The sequence below is a fragment of the Scyliorhinus canicula genome, chromosome 10, assembly GCF_902713615.1.
Source record: "Scyliorhinus canicula chromosome 10, sScyCan1.1, whole genome shotgun sequence".
Taxonomy (NCBI): Eukaryota; Metazoa; Chordata; class Chondrichthyes; order Carcharhiniformes; family Scyliorhinidae; genus Scyliorhinus; species Scyliorhinus canicula.
The window spans coordinates 154920209-154944299 of NC_052155.1; the positions used below are offsets into that span (position 1 = coordinate 154920209).

The window sequence follows — 24091 nt, forward strand, 5'->3', positions numbered from 1 at the left end:
TAAATTGAGTACCCAATTATTATTTGTTTCAATTGAGGGGCAATTTAGCGTGGTAAATCCACCTATCCTGCACATCTGGGTTGTGGGGGCAAGACCCACGCAGACACTGGGAGAATGTGAAAACTCCACACAGACCGTGACCAGGGCTGGGATTGAACCCGGATCCTCAGCGCCGTCAGGCAGCAGTGCTAACCACTGCACCACCGTGCTGCCCAAGATTATCTGCTATTTGCCTACATCACTACAGTAACTATATTTGAGAAATAGTTTATTGAATGTGAAATGTTTTGGAGTGCCCAATTGAAGTGACAATACTAAATACATGCAAGTTCTTATGGCCTGGCCTTAATTTCTCTGGTTTAGGATGTTGTCTTGTCCAATCTCCCACTATTAACTTCAACAGGAAATTAATACGACCCCAACTAAAGTGTAATGCTAATGACCTGTCTTCTGTAGTTTATCAAATGACTAGTTTTAAACTTTCTTTTCCAGTTTCAGTCAGTGCTGGAAATAGTTCTAGTTTCCCAGATTTTCAGTTAGGGAATGGTATTTGCGGAGACCAGCTATAAAAGTAGAGGTCACCGATAGACGCAGATCTTCTAGTCCGTGCATGGGCAGAGACCTTACATATCCTAAAGATGTGCTATGAGACCCCTCTGTTGTCCCAGTGCAGGTCTGCAGGAATTCTCCAGGAGATTACAACTTCTGATGGACAACATCTGCATCCAAAATCTTCCAAAATGTCACCACAATTGGAGACTTCAGTGGATTCCGACCCAGTTACCTAGGAAATTTTAGATAGAAAAAAACATGTCTAATTCCTTGGTAACTATACGACTGACTCCCCACACTTAACCCAACTTTGCCACTCACCCACCTACCTCAATGACGCTCGTTATTAACACACTTAAGAGTTATTTAAATGTTCCTTTTCCGTGTGTTAGTGAGTGAAGAATTAGCAAAATATGGCAGCTAGTGCTGTAAAAAGGGTGTGTGGCTTGGCTATCCGATGATACTACGAAGTCACTCAGAAAAGGTGCGTTCCACATTCCTGCAAAGGCCTGGTTCATAACTCTGGGTCAGAAATGTGGAATTCCACCTTAGTGTGAACAAAATAGGAGGGGAGTGACAATCCAATAGTGATTGGGGTGCACAAATGTTTACATGGTCAGATTAGCAACAGGTACGTCATGAAGATCACCCAAGTGTCAATCTTGAGATGGTCTTCTGTATTTAATCAAGATTGACTAATTGATAATGTAATATGGAAACATAGAAAATAGAAGCGGGGGAGGCCATTGGGCACTTAGAGCCTGCTCCACCATTCATTGTTATGGCTGAGCATCAAGTTCAATACCCTGATCCCACCTTCCCCCTCATATCCCTTGATCATTTTAGCCCCAAGAATTCTATCTAATTCCTTGAAATTACACAATGTTTTGGCCTCAACTACTTTTGTGTTGGCAAATTCCGCAGATTCACCATTCTGAGTGAAGGAATTTATCCTCACCTTGGTCCTAAAAAGTTTACCACTTATCCTCAAACTATAACCCCTTGTTCTGGACTCCCCTACCATTGGGAATATTTTTTCTGAATGTACCCTGCCTAATCCTGTTAGAATTTTGTCTATGAGATCCCCTCTCACTCTTCTGAACTCCAATGAATATAATCCTAACCAACTTAGTCTCTCCTCATATGACAGTCCCACCATCCCAGGAATCAGCCTGGTAAACTTTCATTGCACTCCCTCCATACCAAGAACATCCTTCCTCAGATAAAAATGCACCCAATACTCCAGGTGTGGCCTCATCAATGCCTTATACAATTGCAGTAAAACAAACTATTCCGATACTCAAACTCTCTCGCTAAGAAGGCCAACATACCATTTGCCTTTACTGCCTGCTGTACCTGCGTGCTTACTTTCAGCGACTGATATATGAGGACACCAAGGAGTTGCTGAGTATCCACCTCTCTCAATTGGCACCCATTCAAATAATAATCTTCTTTCCTCTTTTTGCTACTGAAGCGGATGACCTCAGAATTATCCACATTATACTGCATTTGCCATGTACGTGGCCACTATATATAATGGAGTATGGTAGACCAAATCCTATTATGGTTAATTATATCAGTCTTTGATGTCACGGCTGAGAAGACTTCAAGAGGCAGGATTGATAGTCAACAGTCAGTGCGAGTTTCCACAGCCAACGATCAGGTTTCTTCAGGTCCCAGTGAGTGCATCAGAAATAATGGTTGTCCACTGAACATTGCAGCTATAAAGGAATTTCCACCTGCAAGGAATATTACGGAGTTACAAAATCTCATGGGAATGAAAAATCCCTTTCTGGTGAAATTTCTAAAAAAAATTAACCAAACTCAACTAGCCACTACGCCAGTTGTTACACCAGGACAAGAAATGTGACTGGGAAGAGACCCATCAGAAATGATTCAAAAAAATCAAGTAGAGGTTGGTGTCATCAGAAGAACATAAGAACTAGGAGCAGGAGTAGGCCACCTGGCCCCTCGAGCCTGCTCCGCCATTCAATGAGATCATGGCTGATCTTTTGTGGACTCAGCTCCACTTTCCGGCCCGAACACCATAACCCTTAATCCCTTTATTCTTCAAAAAACTATCTATCTTTACCTTAAAAACATGTAATGAAGGAGCCTCAACTGCTTCACTGGGCAAGGAATTCCATAGATTCACAACCCTTTGGGTGAAGAAGTTCCTCCTAAACTCAGTCCTAAATCTACTTCCCCTTATTTTGAGGCTATGTCCCCTAGTTCTGCTTTCACCCGCCAGTGGAAACAACCTGCCCGCATCTATCCTATCTATTCCCTTCATAATTTTAAATGTTTCTATAAGATCCCCCCTCATCCTTCTAAATTCCAACGAGTACAGTCCCAGTCTACTCAACCGCTCCTCATAATCCAACCCCTTCAGCTCTGGGATTAACCTAGTGAATCTCCTCTGCACACCCTCCAGTGCCAGTACGTCCTTTCTCAAGTAAGGAGACCAAAACTGAACACAATACTACAGGTGTGGCCTCACTAACACCTTATACAATTGCAACATAACCTCCCTAGTCTTAAACTCCATCCCTCTAGCAATGAAGGACAAAATTCCATTTGCCTTCTTAATCACCTGTTGCACCTGTAAACCAACCTTCTGTGACTCATGCACTAGCACACCCAAGTCTCTCTGCACACCGGTATGCTTTAATATTTTATCGTTTAAATAATAATCCCGTTTGCTGTTATTCCTACCAAAATGGATAACCTCACATTTGTCAACATTGTATTCCATCTGCCAGACCCTAGCCCATTCACTTAACCTATCCAAATCCCTCTGCAGACTTCCAGTATCCTCTGCACTTTTCGCTTTACCACTCATCTTAGTGTCATCTGCCAGCTTGGGCACATTGCCCTTGGTCCCCAACTCCAAATCATCTATGTAAATTGTGAACAATTGTGGGCCCAACACGGATCCCTGAGGGACACCACTAGCTACTGATTACCAACCAGAGAAACACCCATTAATCCCCACTCTTTGCTTTCTATTAATTAACCAATCCTCTATCCATGCTACTATTTTACCCTTAATGCCATGCATCTTTATCTTATGCAGCAACCTTTTGTGTGGCACCTTGTCAAAGGCTTTCTGGAAATCCAGATATACCACATCCATCGGCTCCCCGTTATCTACTGCACTGGTAATTTCCTCAAAAAATTCCACTAAATTAGTTAGGCATGACCTGCCCTTTATGAACCCATGCTGCGTCTGCCCAATGGGACAATTTCTATCCCGATGCCTCGCTATTTCCTCCTTGATGATAGATTCCAGCATCTTCCCTACTACCGAAGTTAAGCTCACTGGCCTATTATTTCCTGCTTTCTGCCTACCTCCTTTTTTTAAACCGTGGTGTCACGTTTGCTAATTTCCAATCCATCGGGACCACCCCAGAGTCTAGTGAATTTTGGTAAATTATCACTAGTGCATCTGCAATTTCCCTAGCCATCTCTTTTAGCACTCTGGGATGCATTCCATCAGGGCCAGGAGACTTGTCTACCTTTAGCCCCATTAGCTTGTCCATCACTACCTCCTTAGTGATAACAATCCTCTCAAGGTCCTCACCTGTCATAGCCTCATTTCTGTCAGTCGCTGGCATGTTATTTGTGTCTTCCACTGTGAAGACCGACCCAAAAAACCTGTTCAGTTCCTCAGCCATTTCCTCATTTCCCATTATTAAAACTCCCTTCTCATCCTCTAACGGACCAATATTTACCTTACCTACTCTTTTTTTGTTTTATATATTTGTAAAAACTTTTACTGTCTGTTTTTATATTCTGTGCAAGTTTACTCTCATACTCTATCTTACTCTTCTTTATAGCTTTTTTTAGTAGCTTTCTGTTGCCCCCTAAAGATTTCCCAGTCCTCTAATCTCCCAGCAATCTTTGCCACTTTATATGCTTTTTCCTTCAATTTGATACTCTCCCTTATTTCTTTAGATATCCACGGTCGATTTTCCCTCTTTCTACCGTCCGTCCTTTTTTCTTGGTATAAACCTTTGCTGAGCACTATGAAAAATCGCTTGGAAGGTTCTCAACTGTTCCCCAACTGTTCCACCATAAAGTCTTAGCTCCCAGTCTACCTTAGCTAGTTCTTCTCTCATTCCCTTGTAACCTCCTTTGTTTAAACACAAAACACTAGTATTTGATTTTACTTTCTCACCCTCCATCTTTATTTTAAATTCCACCATATTGTGATCGCTCCTTCCGAGAGGATCCCTAACTATGAGATCATGAATCAATCCTGTCTCATTACACAGGACAAGATCTAGGACTGCTTGTTCCCTCGTAGGTTCCATTACATACTGTTCTAGGAAACTATCGCGGATACGTTCTATAAACTCCTCCTCAAGGTTGCCTTGACCGACCTGGTTAAACCAATCGACATGTAGATTAAAATCCCCCATGATAACTGCTGTACCATTTCTACATGCATCAGTTATTTCTTTGTTTATTGCCTGCCCCACCATAACGTTACTATTTGGTGGCCGATAGACTACTCCTATCAGTGACTTTTTCGCCTTACTATTCCTGATTTCCACCCAAATGGATTCAACCTTATCCTCCATAGCACCGATGTCATCCCTTACTATTGCCCGGATGTCATCCTTAAATAACAGAGCAACACCACCTCCCTTACCATCCACTCTGTCCTTCCGAATAGTTTGATACCCTCGGATATTTAACTCCCAGTCGTGACCATCCTTTAACCATGTTTCAGTAATGGCCACTAAATCATAGTCATTTACGATGATTTGTGCCATCAACTCATTTACTTTATTCCGAATACTACGAGCATTCAGGTAAAGTACACTTATGTTGGTTTTTTTACCTCTGTTTTGAATCTTAACATCTCCAGTTTTATTCCTTTTGTTATTCCTGGGCCTATTCACTGAGCTCCCCTCAGTCACTGTACCTTGTACTGTCGCCCTTTTAGATTTTTGACTATGTCTTCTCTGCCTTGCACTTTTCCCCTTCCTTTTGCTTCTGTCCCTGTTTTACTACCTTCCAACTTCCTGCATCCGGTTCCCATCCCCCTGCCACATTAGTTTAAACCCTCCCCAACAGCTCTAGAAAACACCCTCCCTAGGACATCGATTCCAGTCCTGCCCAGGTGCAGACCGTCCGGTTTGTACTGGTCCCACCTCCCCCAGAACTGGTCCCAATGCCCCAGGAATTTGAATCCCTCCCTCTTGCACCATCTCTCGAGCCACGCATTCATCCTATCTATCTTGACATTCCTACTCTGACTAGCTCGTGGCACTGGTAGCAATCCTGAGATTACTACCTTTGAGGTTCTACTTTTTAGTTTAACTCCTGACTCCCTGAATTCCACTTGTAGGACCTCATCCCGTTCTTTACCTATATCGTTGGTGCCTAAGTGCACCACAACAGCTGGCTGTTCACCCCCCCCCCCCCCCAGAATGTCCTGCAGCCGCTCCGAGACATCCTTGACCCTTGCACCGGGGAGGCAACATACCATCCTGGAGTCTCGATTGCGTCCACAGAACCGCCTATCTATTCCCCTTACGATCAAGTCCCCTATCACTATAGCCCTGCCATTTTTCTTTCTGCCCTGCTCTGCAGCAGAGCCATCCATGGTGCCATGAACCTGGCCTCTGCTGCCTTTCCCTGGTGAGCCATCTCCCTCAACAGTATCCAAAGCGGTATATCTGTTTTGCAGGGAGATGACCGCAGGGGACACCTGCACTGCCTTCCTACTCTTTCTTTTGGTCACCCATTTTCTATCTCCCTCATTAATTTTCACCTGCGGTGTGACCAACTCGCTAAACGTGCTATCCACGACCTCCTCAGCATTGCGGGTGCTCCAAAGTGTGTCCATCCGCAGCTCCAGAGCCGTCAAGCAGTCTAACAAGAGCTGCAACTGAACACAATTCTTGCACGTGAAAGAGCCAGGGACAGTGAACGTGTCCCTGAGCTCCCACATCGCACACGAGGAGCATGACACGGGTCTGGGATCTCCTGCCATGTCTCAAACCTTGGGTAAACTTATACAACAATATAGGTTATTCAACTTATCCACACGGGCAGTGGGACCTCGGCGCCGTGAGGCAGCAATGCTAACCGCTTGCGTCCCCGTGCTGCCAGTGAACACTGATTTCTAACCTTCCACAATGTCATGAATTGATGAGCTGGGGAGCGGGGGGCGTTCATGGTAATGCCAGGGAGGAACTGAAGAAAATTACAGCCAACAGGGTACTTAGCAAATTGTTGGAACTGCGGGTTGACAAGTTTCCAGGTCCTAATGGAATTCATTCTAGGGTCTTAAAGGAAGTGGCTAGTGAGATAGTTGATGCATTGGTTTTAATTGTCAAAAATACTTTAGATTTAGGGAAGGTTCCATTAGATTGGAAGATATCAAAAGTAACTCCATTAATCAAAAAGGGAGGTAGACAGACAGCAGGAAACTACAGACCAGTTAGCTTAACATCTATCATCGGGAAAATGCTAGAAGCTATTATTTAATTTGTTATAACAGGGCATTTGGATAAATTCCAGGCAATCGGGCAGAGTCAACTTGGTTTTGTGAAGGGAAATAAAGTTTAACCAATTTGTTGGACTTCTTTGAAGAAATAACAGGTGCTGTAGATAAAGGGAAATCGATGGATGCACTGTACTTAGATTTTCAGAAGGCATTTGAAAAGTTGTCTCATTAAAGGTTATTGAGGAAAATAAAAGGCTCATAGTGTATGGGGTAGCATATTGGCATGGTTGAAGATTGGCTAGCTAATAGTAAACAAAGAGGCACAAATGGGTAATTTTCTGGTTGGCAGGATGTGACAAGTTATGTGCCACAGGGATCAGTGCTGGGGAATGAAACTCTTCACAACTTGGATGAAGGGGCAGATGGTAAGTTTGCTGATGTAAAGAGGACATGAGGCTTCAAACAGATATAGGTAGGTTAGATGAGCGTGAAAAATCTGGCAAATGGAGTATAATGTGGGAAAATGTACAGATTGAATAAAACATATCATCTAAATGGTGAGAGATTTGAATAACAGAGTTTTGAAATGCAGAGGGATCGGAATGTCGTAGTGCATGAATTGCAAAAGGTTAGTGTGCAGTAAGTAATTAGTAAAGTTCTTGGAACACTATCGTTTATTGCGAGGGGAATTGAATGCAAGAGTTAGGGAGGTTATACTTTGGTTATAGGGTATTGGTGAGACCACACCTGGAATACTGTGTACAGTACTTCCCTCATTTATTTAAGTAATGATGTAAATACATTGGAAGAAGTTCAGAGAAGGTTTACTAGATCAATATCTGAAATGGGTGGGTTGCCTTCTGAGAAAAGGCTGGACATGAGGCTCGTAGCCACTGGAGTTTAGAAGAGTAACAGGCGACTTGATTGAAACATAACATCCTGAAGGGACTTGATAGGGTAGATGAGGAAAGGATATTTCTTATTTCGGAGAAAATCAAGAAATAGAAGGCACAGTTCTAAAAATATGGGGTCAGCCAGTTAAGATGGAGATGAGGAATTGTTTCTCGAGTTGCGAGACTTTGGAATTCTCTTCCTCGAAAGGTGGTTGAGCCAGAGTCTTTGAATATCTTTAAGGCAGAAGCAGTTGGATTCTTGGTAAGCTACGGGTGAAAGGTTATCTGGGGTAGCAGGAATGCGAAATTGAGGTTAAAATTAGATCAGCCATGATCATATTAAATGGCAGAGCAAGCTCGAAGGGCTGAGTGACCTACTCCCGCTTCAAATTCATGTGTTTGTACGACCTTCCATTGAGAGCTAATTCCTGAGAGCACTTGAGTGATTCAAATTAATAACCAGAGAATGCGGGAAATAACAGCAGCTCTACTAAAAATGTACTGTGAGAATTTTGATAACCTGTTGCACAGATCTATCATCAGAACAGTCCTGTCAAAGGATAGTACCCAAAGGTACCTTCCTGCTCTCTCTAAAGATGATTCACGAGCTTTGCATTTTCCACATTTTATATTTTGGCAATTATATTTTTTATTTTTCTTAATACAAGCTTATTATGTGATTCTCTTTATGACTTTGCTGCTTTTTTTTCCTAACAGGTCCAGGTGGTTGGACTGTACACCAGAGAAGGATTTCATGAAAATTTTGACTGTCCTATCAAAGTAGGTATTTTTTTACTTCTTGGATAAAGTACTGCTATTGTGCTGAAGCAGCATTTAATGACTTTATGTCTTCAGAGAAGTTATAGAAAGGCTACAAGGATGAACACTGTCCTAGATACATTGAGCAATGAAGGTAGACTTCAGGCCTTGGGTTTGGCTTTGCTGGATAGCTGACGACTTGGAATGGATTTGAAATCATAGATGTACAAATTGGTAGGTTGTGAGGGCTGATAGTTTCAAATAGATCTAGGGAACATCTCTGAAAATTGAGGAATCGGTGAGAGAGATTGAACATTACACAGCTTTTCTTTATTCAGATAGTGGTTGACCTTGGTGTAGGATTCGAGAGATAGTAGCAAGGGATGATTCCCTGTACTACTTCACAATGACGTGTTAAAAATGGTGGAATTATATAATTAAGACAAAACTTTGGGTAATCACAAACAGGTTTGAGCCTTTTGGGATCATTGACTTTGAGATCATTGACTTTGACAGGTCACAGAGGAACGTTGGCAGAAATCCTAAATTGATTACATATTGACTCTCAGGAAGCAAGATTTAGTGGTGAAGAAAGAGATGCTTGTCCTAAGTATATGATAAATAATCACACAGGAGAAGCTACTTTAAAATATTTTATGACAAATTTCATGGTAATAAATAGATTAACTATTGTTTACACTGTTGTTGATCCCAATGAATGTTTTTCATTTGTCCGATCCAACTCCTCCTTTGTGTGTGCAGAAATGCTTCCTGATATCAGTTTAAAGCTTTTCTTTTAATATATCTTTAAGTTTACCACAAAGAGTAAAGGTATGGAGGTGCCCCCACTCTGGATTCTTATGAACGCGATGAGACGTTTTATTAGGATGTTACTCATATTATCCAAGATGGGAAACTGAAGCTCCACAAGCACTCTACTTGGACGTCACTACAGATCGCTGAATGCTTCACCAGCATAATACAGAAAATCCCTCCCTTTTTACTGCTTTAGTACAATGATGTAACATTTTTACAACAGACCTAATTATGCATTATCTCTATACATATATTATCAGCTTAATAAGACTCTCTGAAGTGGATGTCTAGTCCTTTTGGGTTGTAGGCGACGTTCTGGAACCTGGCTACTCAAGACCATGGAAATGTTCATTGTTCCTTCAGTAGGTGGTACTTCTGGGAAGTTACTCCAGTGTCCATCGCTATAGGTATTGGGAGGTCCTCTAAAACAGAATCAACACTTGCCTCTGCATTTGACCTCTGCTCCGAAGTATCGCTGTCTACATTTTCCATGAGGAAATACTTGAGAAGTTTCAACATTTTCACTGCATGAAGCTGGTCAGTATGATGTTGCCAAACTCATTCATCATCCGTCTGCAAGGTGTATGATATTGGACCTGTCTTCACTAGGATCGCAGCAGGTACCCATTTCTTGCAGTGGTTAGCTTCTGGCTACACTCATACTCACTTTATTTGGAGTTTTGCCCTCTTCTAGCAATCTGTGCTTGTTGTTGTCATTTGATAATCTCAAGTATCAGGTGGTATTAACAAATCAAACAGTTTCCTCTTGAACAGCAGCATTGCTGGTGAGCTCTGTGTTGTTGCGTTTGCAATGTTCCGATAAGACATTTAAGAATTTGTTTACTCGTCTTGTCAATGTACCTTGGACCTTCGATGCCTTGAAGGGATGTTTCAATGATTGAAAGAAACATTCAGCCAACTCATTTGTTGCAGGATGGAATGGAGCTGTCGTGATATGGCATATACCGATTCCCTTCAGGTATTTCTCAAAGTGAACTGAGTACCATTGTCACTCGGCCGTTCCCAGTGTTCCAAATCATGAAAATACTTCATCTTGCTGCTCAATGGTTTGTTCTGCATTCATAGATTTCATGAATACAACTTCTGGCCACTTGTAGTGTGCATCCACAATCACTCGGAACATGTAGCCATTCACTGGACCAGCATAGTCTCTGTCTATTCTCTGCCATTGCTTTGTCGGCCATTCCCACAGATGTAATGGTTGCAATGGTGGAGTGTTCCATGGTTTTGCACAGGATTGTCATTTCCCCACTTTCTCTTTGATTTGAGTATCTAATCCTGGCCACCATAAATAACTGTGTGCCAGTTCCTACATTCTCTCAACATCAGGATGTCCCCCATGTAGTTGGCCAGGACTTTACTATGCAAGCATGGAGGAATAATGGATTCCTCACAATAAAACTCCATTCTGAATTGTCAACTCAAGTCTTCGTGTGATGTAGGTCTGGATTTTTCTGATATATGTCAGCATTCTTTTTTGGACCATGTCCATCACCTTCAATTTCACTGTTTCAGTTCTTGAATATCTCTGTACTTATGATGAAATCACAGGTACTTTATCCACGAATGGGAAATACAGGATGTTGACAAAATGTTCATCCTTGACTTGTAGCAGCAATCTGGACAAATCATCAGTATTTGCATATTGCTTTGATTTGCGATATTGGACATCGTATGTCTGCCGACAATATCAAAGACCATCTTTGCAACCTACCAGCTGCCAAAGAAGGAACACTTCATAAGGCCCTAAAATTGCCGTCAAGGGTCAATCAATGATCTGTCAAAAGAGTAAAATGATGCCCATAAAGGTAATGGTGGAACCTTGCCCCAAGTTTTATGCTCAAAGTCTCTATTTCTAGCTGAGCGTAACTCTTTTCAGCGCTAGTAAGAGTTTGTGAAACAAATGCTCTTGGTCAATCCTCCCCTGAAGGCACGATTTGCGAGACAACTGCACCACATCACAATAAATTTGTGACTTCGGCTTGGGATTGTAGTGACCAACAGCACCGACTTCTGTCAGGCTTCTTTGACCTCATTGTATTCACTTTCACACTCTTCTGACTAGTGTTGGGTTGTTGGGTTACGGGTATAGGGTGGATACGTGGGTTTGAGTAGGGTGATCATGGCTCGGCACAACATTGAGGGCCGAAGGGCCTGTTCTGTGCTGTACTGTTCTATGTTCTATGTCTTGAAAGAGTCACACTTTTCCTTTTTAACTCTTGAGTTTGTGACTCTGTAAATGTTTCAGTCTCGCTTCCAAATTCTTTAAGTGTTCCTGTTCACTCGAACCCGCGGTGAGAACGCAATCTGAATAACATTGCACCCCATTGAGCCCACTCAGAATTGGATCCATAGGGCAGGATTCTCCCCTACCTGGCGGGGCGGGGGTGCCCGGCGCCGAGGAGTGGCGTGAACCACTCCGGCATCGGGCCGCCCCAAAGCTGCGGAACCCTCCGCACCTTCAGGGACTAGGCCCGCCCCGGAGTGGCTTGTGCCCCGCCGGCCGGCAGGGAAGGGGCTTGGCGCCACGCCAACCGGCGCCAAAGGGCCTCCGGCCGGTTGGCGCATGCGCAGGAGCGCCAGCGTATGCTGGCGTCATCCCGGCGCATGCTCGGGAGGGTTCGTCTCCGCATCGGCTATGGCGGAGGACCACAGCGGCCGATGGAGAGGAACAGAGTGCCCCTACGGCGCAGGCCTACCTGCGGATCGGTGTGCTCCAATCGGGCAACTCCCGGGGCCAGATCCTCTCGAGCCGTCGCTCCCCCCACCACCACCCCCCCCGGAGGCCGCCCACGGAGCTGGGTCCCGCCGGTAGGGACCAACCTTGATTTATGCTGGTGGGACCCTCGTTAAACGGGCGGGACTTCTGCCCATCGCGGCCTGGAGAATTTGGGCGGCCCCGGGGTCCATTGAGTCGTGCCGGTCCCCGCCATTCCCCGTGGCGGGCGGCGCGATTCACGCCTGCCGACTTTTGGGGGGCCGGAGAATTCAGAGGACGGCGGGGACGGGATTTACATCGACCCCCGGCGATTCTCCGACCCGGCGGGGGTCGGAGAATCCCGTCCATGGCCTCTGAAAAAGGGCAAGAGCAGATGTTCTTCCAAAAGGAAGTCTTCTGAAACAAACAGACCATTGTGCTTCACAATAGTGAGTCACGGTTTTGCTTTTGCAGCCATGCATTTGTAAATTTTAATGAACTTATGTCCTCTAGAAAATACAACTAATAACTCTTCAATCGGAGGCAGTGCATCGTGATCTGTGCACAATAGTTGTTTTAAAATCTCCACGTAGTCTCACTGAGCCATCACATTTCGATACAGGAATTATTGGTCTTGCCCATTCACTTGTAGCAACTGGTTCAATGACTTGTGTTTGGACTAGCCTTTCTTTTTCAACTTGGCCTGATGTTGTGTAGTGCAGTTCTAGCGTTGAAACATTTTGGTGTACTGTTTGACTTGATCTTTAATAGTCCTTCAACTCTAGTAATGGAACCTAGTGAATCTTTGAGCACCTTCACGTATATCTCCCGAAGTTTATGTAGGTTGTTCTTCAAATTCATGAGCAGATTTATTGCCCCCCTGTTGAGTTTTTTAAGTTTTGTCAGACATGCTCTTCCAAATAGAGCAAGAAAATTTCGATGGACAATGTGAAGAGGTAATTCCGCCATCTGCCCATTGACTGATACTTTCAACTATAATGCATCCTTTCAATGGTGCAATCTCTTCTTTGTACTTCCTCAAGATCACATTGAACAGTAAGGCAAATGCTTCTGCTTTTGATTATAAATTGTAATGGGTATCAATGATACCTCCAGTATGCACTTTCCTTTTTATTTGATGACCATTAAGTTTGGGATAAGCCCAAAAATGTTGTTGATCGCCCCACACCAACAAGATATCTGATTTCGGCTCCTGCAGTTGCTTAGGTATGTCATCTTCTGAGTGGTCTTGGACTTTGTCTACTAATTTATAGACATGACTAATCTGTTTAGATGTGTTTTCTTTTGCAAACCCTTGGTATTGCAGTTTTCTGAGCCCAGCATGTCTTGGCAATATGGCCCTTTTTGCCACCATCTATGCATTTAATTTCTCTACTCCAGCATTTTCCTGCTGAGTGTCCAGCCTGTGTACATCGGCCTTTCTTCTTGTGGTATCCATTTTGTGGACCTTCATTCCAGCCGCTATCTGTGAAACTTCCTTCATTGCTGGCTTCATAGATGTGGCAAGTTCCGCAGCAGCTTTGAGAGTTAAGTCACTTACAGTAAGCAGCTTCTCCTGAATAGCGTTACTGTGGAGTCAGCAAACAAGCCTATCACGAAGGGTATCATCCAATTGTTGCATCAAACTCGCAGTATTTTGCTAACCTTCTTAAAGTCGCTTCGAATTGTAAAATGCTCTCACCTTGATAACGGCAATGGAAACAAAACCTTTCTGCAATTAACAGAGTTCTATGTGAAAAATGCCGTTCTAAAATCTGTTATTTTGATATAGGACTCCTATCCCAGTTTTGCTGGATGTACTAAATTTGGTAGGAGCATGAAGGTTTAGTGACTTACGTAAAAAGTTGCGACCTTTAGGTTCTCTAGTGTTTGATTCACTAAGTGATATAATTGGAATCTTTCCTCAATGAATTCCAGATCTCTTGGGTCTTCATCAAATGCATCCATGGCACTTGTTCTTCCCCGACATTTTGGATCTCCCCCCCCCCCCCCCCCCCCCCCCCCCCCCCCCCGGATAGTGGCATGTAGATTCGGAAGACTTCTGAATCCCCGTTCCCGCAGCCCATTTAGTTTCCCTGCGTGTGCAGTCTCTGCAACCCAGACTCTACCCCTTCAATGGCAAGAAAGCTTTGAACTGACCTTCGGTTGTAGTTGATTTTTTTTTTGTGTGAGAGTGACTGGGTAGGTGCCGGCATACAGACAGTTCGCTGCGGTCCCGCCGGTGGGTCCACCTCATGAATGCTCATCAAAGTAGCACCTCGCTGAAATCATGTGCCGCCTTATGCTCTTGTGTCATGCCAGGGGGAAATCGGATCGGTCTGAATCCCGTTTGAAAAAGGGAGGCGTGCACAGTCCTGATTTCACTTCGCTCGCGACTTCATGGTGAGTGGAAAAGCCGAGGGGCCACCATGCTGCGCCAGCCCCGTTGCGATGCCTGTGGAACATCACCTGCTGTAAATGTAGGGTTAGTCTCCTCCTGCTGGCTGCCTCTGTGGTCACAAGGCCATTACTATGGAGCGGTACTCATGCTGCGCTCAGCATTCAGACATGGGCAAGTATTGTGATTGAGTGGGTTGTAGGGTTAGTCTGCTCCAAGTGGGCACCGCTGTTGTCCTGAAATGCACAACTGTGCAGTGGAACTCAGACCAAGCTCAATATTCAGAGGCCAACAATGACCACGGTTGGGGGCTAAGGATTGAATGCACATTGGGAGTAAAGGTGCAGGAAGGCTTTGCAATTGATTGCGGGGGAAGGGTGAACAGTGGGAGTATAGGGGCACAAAGGCTTTACAAGGGTCTGCAAGAGGGTGGGAAACAATGGCAGGCAGAGGGGAGACCAAGGGGTGGGAAGCTGGAGCCCAAAAAGGCAGGTGGCAAAAGGGAAATGCAAAGCTTACAAACAAGGGGGTGACTGGGATACCACATGTGTGAATGGGAGGGGCGGGGGGGGGGGGGGGGGGGGGGGGGGGGGGTGCATGCACACACACTCTCTGGAATAGGGAAGTAGGGGGTGGGTATGTTAATGTGGCACAAGAGGGTTGGGTTGCTCAGAGACTCATAAGTGTGGGACGGGGGTGCAAATGGAGAAAATGTAGTCTTCAGTCATGAGGGCAATAGAGAACTCGTGTCAAAATTCTAGGTCTTGGGCTGGCAGGTCAGAGTCAGAGACTAGAGATAAATCTTGGGATTATTAGAATCATAGAATCATATTGTCAGGAAACAGAGAGTAGACTCTCTGTGGCTCTCAGAGTAAGAGAGTTGAAACAGTCATGGGTTGCAGTCATGCTGATGGACTCGAGGGAAGGGTAGGAATGTCAACCACAAATAAAGGTATCCACTATTACTGGTGGAGCCCGGAGAAAAATAGGAGAGAATTCTACCTTCACTTTGTGAGGTTCCAGGTAGATTTCTGAGATGTGGGAAGTCAGGGGTAATGTCCAAGCTGGTCTCAAAATAATAGCGCGAGGTGGTGGTTCTCTACTATCAAAGTTGTGGTGCTGTTATAAATCGAAAGTACGAGCAAATCTGCCTGGAAGGGTTGTGAGGCAGTGTTGGAGGAGTGCACTGCTGGACTAAGGGGCTCTTTCTGGGGCGTCCTCATACTTTTTGGTGCCACAAGAGTTAACTAAATTCTGACCTGAAAGAAAAGAGGAAGATATCCTTCGGAAGACACCAATTGGAACCAATGCCTTTTTCAGTGCATTAACAGGGAAATGTAAGAGTCGATGGCTTAACATCACAGTCGCTACATTTCAACATGAACACAGGAATGTGAAATTTGGTTATGCAGGCAACAGTTAAGAAGGCACAGGTGTAGTAAATATGGCATCCCATCAATGCAAGATTGTCATGTGCTTTCCAGAATTGGCATATAACAGCCTGAAGGCATCCAGTATCAATCATTCAAAACTCCAACCTCGGATGTGAAGTCTCAAGTGTTGTATCTTAGTCACTTGATGTGTCTGATAGCACATCATATACAAGGCTGCATCAACAACAAAGCTAGTTGGACAGAAAGCACGTTAGTGACCATTACAGGTCCTATTGGTTGCAGATTGTGAGCATCATTCATCTGTTAAATGTTTCATTTCAGAAAACATCACAATCCCAGACCAGACCCCAATGTTTGGTAGGATACTGGACAAGAACCCCAATCACTTATTTTTAAATTTGTAAAGCGGTGAGGAAAGAATACTTTGTTCCATGAGTGATTCCACACACAAATAGGGATATGGTATATTAAAACAAACTTTACTATTAACACAGTATTGAACTATCTTAACATCACAGATTACTTGTTAAACAATGCTTAACAATAAAAAACACTAAATCCAAACATACCACGTTTATCTCCAATCAAACAAACCCATCACAGGTCAAAAAACACTTTTAAATAAAGTTAGCAAACACAGAATTATTTGCCAATCTCTGGATAGAGTTCTTTGAAAGGCGACTGAGAGAAAGAGAGACAGTAGTGTCCACAGTGGTTGGGGTTACTGGGTTACGGGGGATAGGTCGGAAGGGTGGGCTGAAGTGGGGTGCTCTTACCAAGGGCTGGTGCATACCCAATGGGCCCAATGGCCTCCTTCTGCACTGTAAATTCTATAACACACCGCCTCCAAAAAAATGACTCAAAACCGACTGCTACAGATCTGGCTCCTTCCATTACTATGTCATGTTTATCCCACTCAAATCCCAACTACTTACTTGGGTTCAGGCACACTGGGCAGGATTCTTCGCTTCTGGGGCTATGTCCCCACGCCGGATGGGACTGATGGCATTTTACGGCAGGAAAACTGGTGCAAAATGGCTATTGATTCCCTGTTTTGCTGGGGGCTATCAGGACGGCAGCACTGAGCACCCGCCTCTAGCTGCCGATACGTCCTGGAGATTTGCCATGTCGGTGGCCGCGCATGCACATGACTGCAGCCCGTAGCGGCCATGCCGTGCTTTGGGGGTTGCTTGCGGACCTGGCCCACGAAAAATTACCCCCCCCCCCCCCTTTGACCGGCTTGCATGCCCCGGACCACCCCACCACAGTGTCCCCAGCCCTGAATAATGTCCCCCTGCCAGTGGTAAGACCCTCTCCCGACTGTGGCGACGCTAACTGAGTCTGCAGCCGCCACGCAGAGTTCCCGACGGATGAGACCATGAGAGACCAACGCCGAGGGGAACTGTCAGTCAGGGGTGGGGGGGGCTTCAGGCAATGTCCTGAGGCCATCGATACATGGCGCAGCGTACTCTATGAGTACGTTGCTTTGGAGGGGGCAGAGTATCGCGAAAGCGGCGCCGCCCCCGATTCTGTCATAAACATGGATTCTCCGGCCAGTCACCAAACGCAATTTTTGCAGCGGTGACCGGAGATTCCAGCACACTGTTCCTAATTATCTAGTCCCCAGAAATCATAACCCATTAGGCCTTTCCTTGTAAACATAAGCATGGCTTAAAAGAAATTATGATTTCACATTTATGACGTCTTAATTGCACCTTCTGCAGCCACAATGTCTATCTTTTAAACCAGGTTCCAATTGGAGCAAAGTGAAGGCAAGGGCAGATAGCCCCATTTCACCTGTCCCTTAATGCCATTCTGATTCAATGAAAGGAATTTCCAACTTATCACATCAAGAGCTCGCTCAGCATCCTCTGGCATCATGGTTCACCCAGGCCATGATCTCTAAGAAAGTCAACGGTGCCCCCTGTATTTACATATTTTCTCTGGGAAGTGAAAGTCCACGCAACAGTGATAATGCTGCCGCTAATCCCTCAAGGTTGCCTTCACACAATAGTGAATCATGAGGATACGGGTTTCGAGTGCTTTAATCGCACACTTCCAATAGAGATTTTAACACACAGAATCATTGAATTCCTATAGTGCAGAAGGAGGCCATCCAGCTCATCCTCCCTGTGCAGGAGATCGAGGGCTCCTTCTTGACTTTGAGGAGAAGGGACACCTGGACAAAGATCTGGACCTGGAAGAAGTTTCTATAAATGTAGCACTTTGCTGAAGGTGATCAAAGGATATGGGGGAAAGCGAATTAGGCTATTGAGTTGGATGATCAGTTATGATAATAATGAACAGCGGACGAACTTGAAGGGCCCAATGGCCTCCTCCTGCTCCTATTTTTTCTATGTTTAAATGTTTCGAAGATGCTTCCTCCCCCTCTTGCATATGTATGTGTGTGGCCCATGAAGTCCAGGGCCAAGTACAAATCTGGCAAAACCACCTGGACGAAGATCTCCATGGTGGTTTCCAACCTTCCCACGGTGACTTTGAGGCACACTCGCATCAGAACCACAAATCAAATTGAGCATAAATAGACTTGTCCACCCTTCTCTAATCTGCCAAATCTCTGCCTGATATTCCACCGCTTTTTCTGCATCTCCAGCATTGACTTGTCGAACTCTCTCAGATGCTCATCATCTGACTCGGAGCTGAATGAGCAGCTGGTCCCTAGCCACCCTTCGAGTTCCGGAGAAATGTGCTGTCTCTGTCTCCAAGTGCTGTGGGGACATGTCAATGCGGTGATCTCCAGTACGCGAGTCCGAATCTAATCTGAAACCTTGCCCAACGGTGGTTTGTCTCTCTGCGCTGTTGGAGGGCAGGGATGAGCGCAATAACGGATCTTCCTCAACTTCGTCATTTGAAATGGCCTGAGGGCTAGAACTTGCATTGGTCAGCCTTTTTGGCCTCACTCTACAGGTGCTTTTTGGCCTCACTCGACAGGCGTGTATAAGAAAGAGAAGAGAGTGTTAGTTCCTGAGAATGCAGATTACAAGACTGCATGTCACCCACTGTGATTGTCAGAATGTGATAAACTGAAGGAGGAGTGATCTGTACTAGGTTGCTGAGACAATACAATCTCCCCTTCCGAGAGTGATCCTTGTCCTCCTCCTCAGCGATCTCGGTAGTATCATACTGATGGGTACAGTAGCGGCAGTCCCTCTTCGGTCTGGGATCAATCCTGCCTGTTGTGGGCAAGCTTGTCCTTGATGAAGACCAAAGAAAGGCATGTGATGAGAAGGGATTGAGCTGATGCTGGGCTACATGCATGCCCGCTGTGAGTGTTGAGCCTACACCAGACGGGCTGAGGATAGAGTGTGTGCCGAATGATCGATTATATTGTGGTGATGTGAAACTTTTTCCATGAGTAAATCAGTGGTGATATGTGTTCCTTACTAATGGTTGTGTACAAGGAGCCCTTTGAGTACATGATGTCATCATGAGCTCGTCATATTAGAGGGAGTTGAAGGATGATTTGACCCTTGTGGAGTGGATGCGATTATCGTTCTTCTTGCACTGGATGGCGTTGTGGATATGATGGCCAGCCATGCTGACATCCTCTGCGCTGCCCTCCCAAACCAGCGAGATGAGGTTGGTGTGCTTTTCGGAACTGTCCATGGGGTGTGCCCATCCCTATACACCCACAATCCTTATCAAGGCCTGGGGGGGTCATTGTGGGTGAAGAAACATGCAGCCGTCTTTTAGTACGCTGACATATCTATGCGTGTCCTGCAGACAAGTGAGTTGGAGAGAGTGAGACGTGTGTCCTTAGGTGGCATTTGAATATGACGCCCAGAATTTTGACCGTCCCCGGTAATAGTGGGCTGGAAAAATCAGCTCCTGACCCGCTATTGGAGATACTCGCCTATGCATAATTAACCCAGCTTCAAAGCGTGGAATTGGGTACGACTTTCCACCATTCCAAGAAGCAGAATACGCACTGCGGAACCTGCCTGCCACCACATTTAGTTTTGAAAAAGGAAAATTCCACCCAAGAAATCCAATTTTGATTTAAACCATGTGCAGAAAACGTGCCGCAGATTGGGAAGACTGATGAGATTGAAGGAGAGATACAGTAAAATAAATGTAAATCTTCAACGCTCGTTAACGGAGGAATGTGTCTGCAAACTTGTTTAATTAAACCTTCAGGACCAGAGCCCGCATTTATCAATGATCATACCATTAAAAATTCAGATCCTCCTAAATGACCGAACTTTGAAACTAAGTGTGGCGGCAGGTGGGTTCTGCAGCATATATCGTGCTGCTGATTGCAGCCCTAAGCAAGCACGGAAGATAATTATATTGTATACCAGTTCAACTAGTCTAAGAATACTTGATACTTTCCCTCATTTCCTTTTCTTTTGAATTTTTCATTTGTATTTGGTGCAAAGGCATCCCTATCAAATCTGACAAATTCACTAATTTGTAAGGTTTATTCCTTACAGCTCATTATTAAATTGGAGCACTCTCAAAACAGTCTACGCTTCAAGTAGAATAAATGCCATTCCTTCAGTCCTTATCACTCTTGGACTAAAATTAAAATGGTCTTGGCGACTCTTCTCTGCTACTGCCTCTGTCAGCTTTATGTTTTGCGAGCATATTTATGCAGTATGATCATGGTGGACATTCCCCGAAATGGTATCAGGCAAGGGTCACATGCCAAAAAAATCAAAGTCATTTTCGAAATTGGCTGTTGGGTTAGGAGAAATCATATGTTTCTGTGGAAGAGTGAGCTGGACGTGCACCATCAATTCTTCTCTTGGTTTTTCAAAAAGAACTTCCATGGATCAGCACCGACAGCATCCATATCTTTGGTTAATTGCTCCATTTCTGTCTAACTTGGTCAGTTCATTCACTCCTCGACAGAGGGACAATCTTACACAATTCCACAGGAAGCGTGCAATCTTACTAATAGTGAGTGCAAGTTGAAGAATTGGGACTATGAGCTCTATCTCTGATCTGCGCTTGCACATTGAGCGGCTCTATACAGATTGGGGAGCTTTGTAAAATGAACCCTTTAATCTTGTGGTAAAATGATACCAAGTTGGAAATTGTGATCTTCCCCACCATTGAGACCATTCCATATCATGGTAGGAGTTTTCCATTTCACTTCAAGGTGCTTGACTGCATTCTGAATTTCCTTGGCAATTGCAAAATCTGCATTTGATTCACAGCTATCTCAGCATGAAGATTTATCTCTTGTCTTGCAATGCTCCTTTAGACATAATTGATGGTTTTATCAATATTTTAAGAGGCTTCCTGCTGAATTTGACAAAAGTTAAACATTTCAATCACAGATGGCAATTTCTGGGAGTTTTTTAAAAATTTGTGGGTGTCACTGGTTAGGCCAGTATTTATTGCCCATCCCTCGTTGCCCCTCAGAAGGTGGTGGTGAGCTGCCTTCTTGAACCGCTGCAGTCCCTGAGGTGTAGCTACACCCACTGTGCTGCTAGGGAGAAGTTGCAGAATTTTAACCCAGTGACAGTGAAGGATCTCCTATATATAGAACATAGAACAGTACAGCACAGAACAGGCCCTTCGGCCCTCGATGTTGTGCCGAGCAATGATCACCCTACTCAAACCCACGTATCCACCCTATACCCGTAACCCAACAGCCCCCCCCTTAACCTTACTTTTTAGGACACTACGGGCAATTTAGCATGGCCAATCCACCTAACCCGCACATCTTTGGACTGTGGGAGGAAACCGGAGCACCCGGAGGAAACCCACGCACACACGGGGAGGACGTGCAGACTCCGCACAGACAGTGACCCAGCCGGGAACCGAACCTGGGACCATGGAGCTGTGAAGCATTTATGCTAACCACCATGCTACCGTGCTGCCCCTTAATGGTATGATCATCTCTCAAGTCTGGATGGTGAGTGACGAGGAGGGAAACCTCCAGGTGGTGGAGTTCCTAGGTATCTGCTGTTCTTGTCCTTCCAGATGGTAGTGGGGGTCGTGGATTTGGAAGGTGCTGCCTAAGGAACATTGGCGAGTTCCTGCAGTGCATCTGGTAGATGGCACACAAGGCTGCCACTGTTCGTCAATAGTGGAGGGATCTGAATATTTGTGGAAGGGGTAGCAATCAGTTGGTGATCTCAGAATTACTATTCGAACCAAAGTTAGCAAGGGGACAGGATTCTTTCCATCATTTGCCTTCTTCAAGCGCTACTGAGAGTATGGTTTACTACATCTTTGTTTTTGTTTTGAATTATGCTCTTAAATGGTGACCTGGTTTTTGGGGGGGGTGGCTTTGCGGAGTTGCTCAACCTAACGGAGAAGAAGAGCTCTGTGAAATTTGTAAAAATGACCGCATGATTCTCTCTCCCTTTTCAGCTCAATGAGATTGGTATTGCACCCTTCTCACAACCTGAGACCTTCACAGGACACTTAACTGGTCATGCATGTCTTAAACATGGCAACCGATTTGCATGCAGCAATGCCCCACGAAAAGCAGAGAAATAAATGAAATTGTTATTTTTTTTTTAATGATGTTGGTTGAGAGGATTTTGTTTTTGCAGAACACCGCAAAACAGCCCTGCTGCCCTTTGAATTGTACTTCGGAAGCTTTTACATTGACTTTGAGGGCAGATGGAGCTTCCGTTTGGTAACTAAGCTGAAAGACTGAACTTCCAACAGTGCAGCACACCCTAAGCATTGTACAAAATCTCAACCTCAATTTTGTGTTCAAGTAAATTAATGAAGTGCAGCGAATGGGGAATCTTCCCCAATATCCTGGCCAGATATTCCCTCAACCAGCAGGACTAAAAATAGATTATCTGACCATTCTCTCCTTGCAATTTCTGGGACCTTTCAGTGTCCAAATTGTTACTGACATTCCAGCAGTAGTTGCGTTTCAAAATAATAATTGGTTGTGGAATGCCTTGAGGTTGTAAAGGGCAATGAATACAACTTATTTATTATAACGACAGTATAAAGTCCCACCAGGCCTGGTATATCATGAATTAGATGCAAATCAAGGCTGTAATTGCGCTGGCCCAATGCTCTTGAAATCAATAGCTGCAGAATATGAAAACCACCTGGTAAGGCTCATGTTATATTGGCACTTTGGATTTTTGTGAATCATCTATTGTTACCGTATATGCTTCTATCTGGACCAAGAGTCTGTAAAACGTAGAAGCATAAATAGGCCTTTCAGCCCTTCGAGTCCATTCCGCCATTTATTGAGATCATCCCACCTTATTCCCATAACCCTTGATTCCCTGATTGATTAAAATCTGTCTCTCTCAGCTTTGAATATATTTAACGACTCAGCCTCCACAGCGCTCTGCAGTTAAAAGGTTAGCTCAGTTGGCTGGATGGCTGGTTTGTGATGCGGAGCAACGCCAACAGTGTGGGTTCCTCTCCTGTACTGGCTGAGGCTATTCATGAAGGTCCCACCTTCGCAATCTCCCCCTTTGCTTGAGGTGTGGTGAAATTTAGTTAAATCACCACCAGTCAGCTCTCAAAAGGAGACGGCAGTCGATTGTCCTCGGGGACTACGGCGACTTAAATTTCTATGGGCGGCATGGTTGCACAGTGGTTAGCACTGTTGCCTTAGCACCAGGAACCTAGGCTCAATTCCGACCTTGGATTACTGTTGGGAGTTTGCACCTTGTCAACGTGTCAGCGTGGGTTTCCTCCAGATGCTCTGGTTTCCTCCCACAGTCCAAAGATATGCAGGTTAGATGGATTGGCCTAGCTAAATTGCCCCTAAGTGTCCCAAGATGCCAAGGTTAGGTTGCAGGGATGAGGCGGGAGAGTTGGCCTGGGTAAGTGCTCTTTCGCATAGTCGGTGCAGACTTGATGTGGCGAATGACCTTCTTCTGCACTGTAGGGATTCTATAATAATAACCTTTATTAGTGTCACAAGTAGGCTTACAGTGACACCACAGTGACGTTACTGTGAAAATCCCCTAATTGCCACACTTCTGCACCTGTTCGGGTACACTGAGGGAGAATTCAGAATGTCCAATTTACCTAACAAGCACGTCTTTCGGGCCTTGTGGGAGGAAACCGGAGCACGTGGAGGAAACTATACACAGGGAGAGCGTGCAGATTCCGCACACTGACCCAAGCATGGAA

General features: G+C 44.8%; 1 protein-coding gene across 5 annotated transcripts in view; it reads left to right on the forward strand.

Annotated features, from left to right (window-relative positions):
* The window catches only part of vps41 (VPS41 subunit of HOPS complex), a 224865-nt gene that overhangs the window by 80811 nt on the left and 119963 nt on the right, over positions 1-24091 (forward strand). For all 5 annotated transcript variants that reach the window (XM_038809941.1, XM_038809942.1, XM_038809937.1 and 2 more), the window contains exon 6: positions 8626-8688. In XM_038809941.1, coding sequence (XP_038665869.1) covers positions 8626-8688 — 63 coding nt within the window. The remainder of the gene's footprint in view (positions 1-8625; positions 8689-24091) is intronic.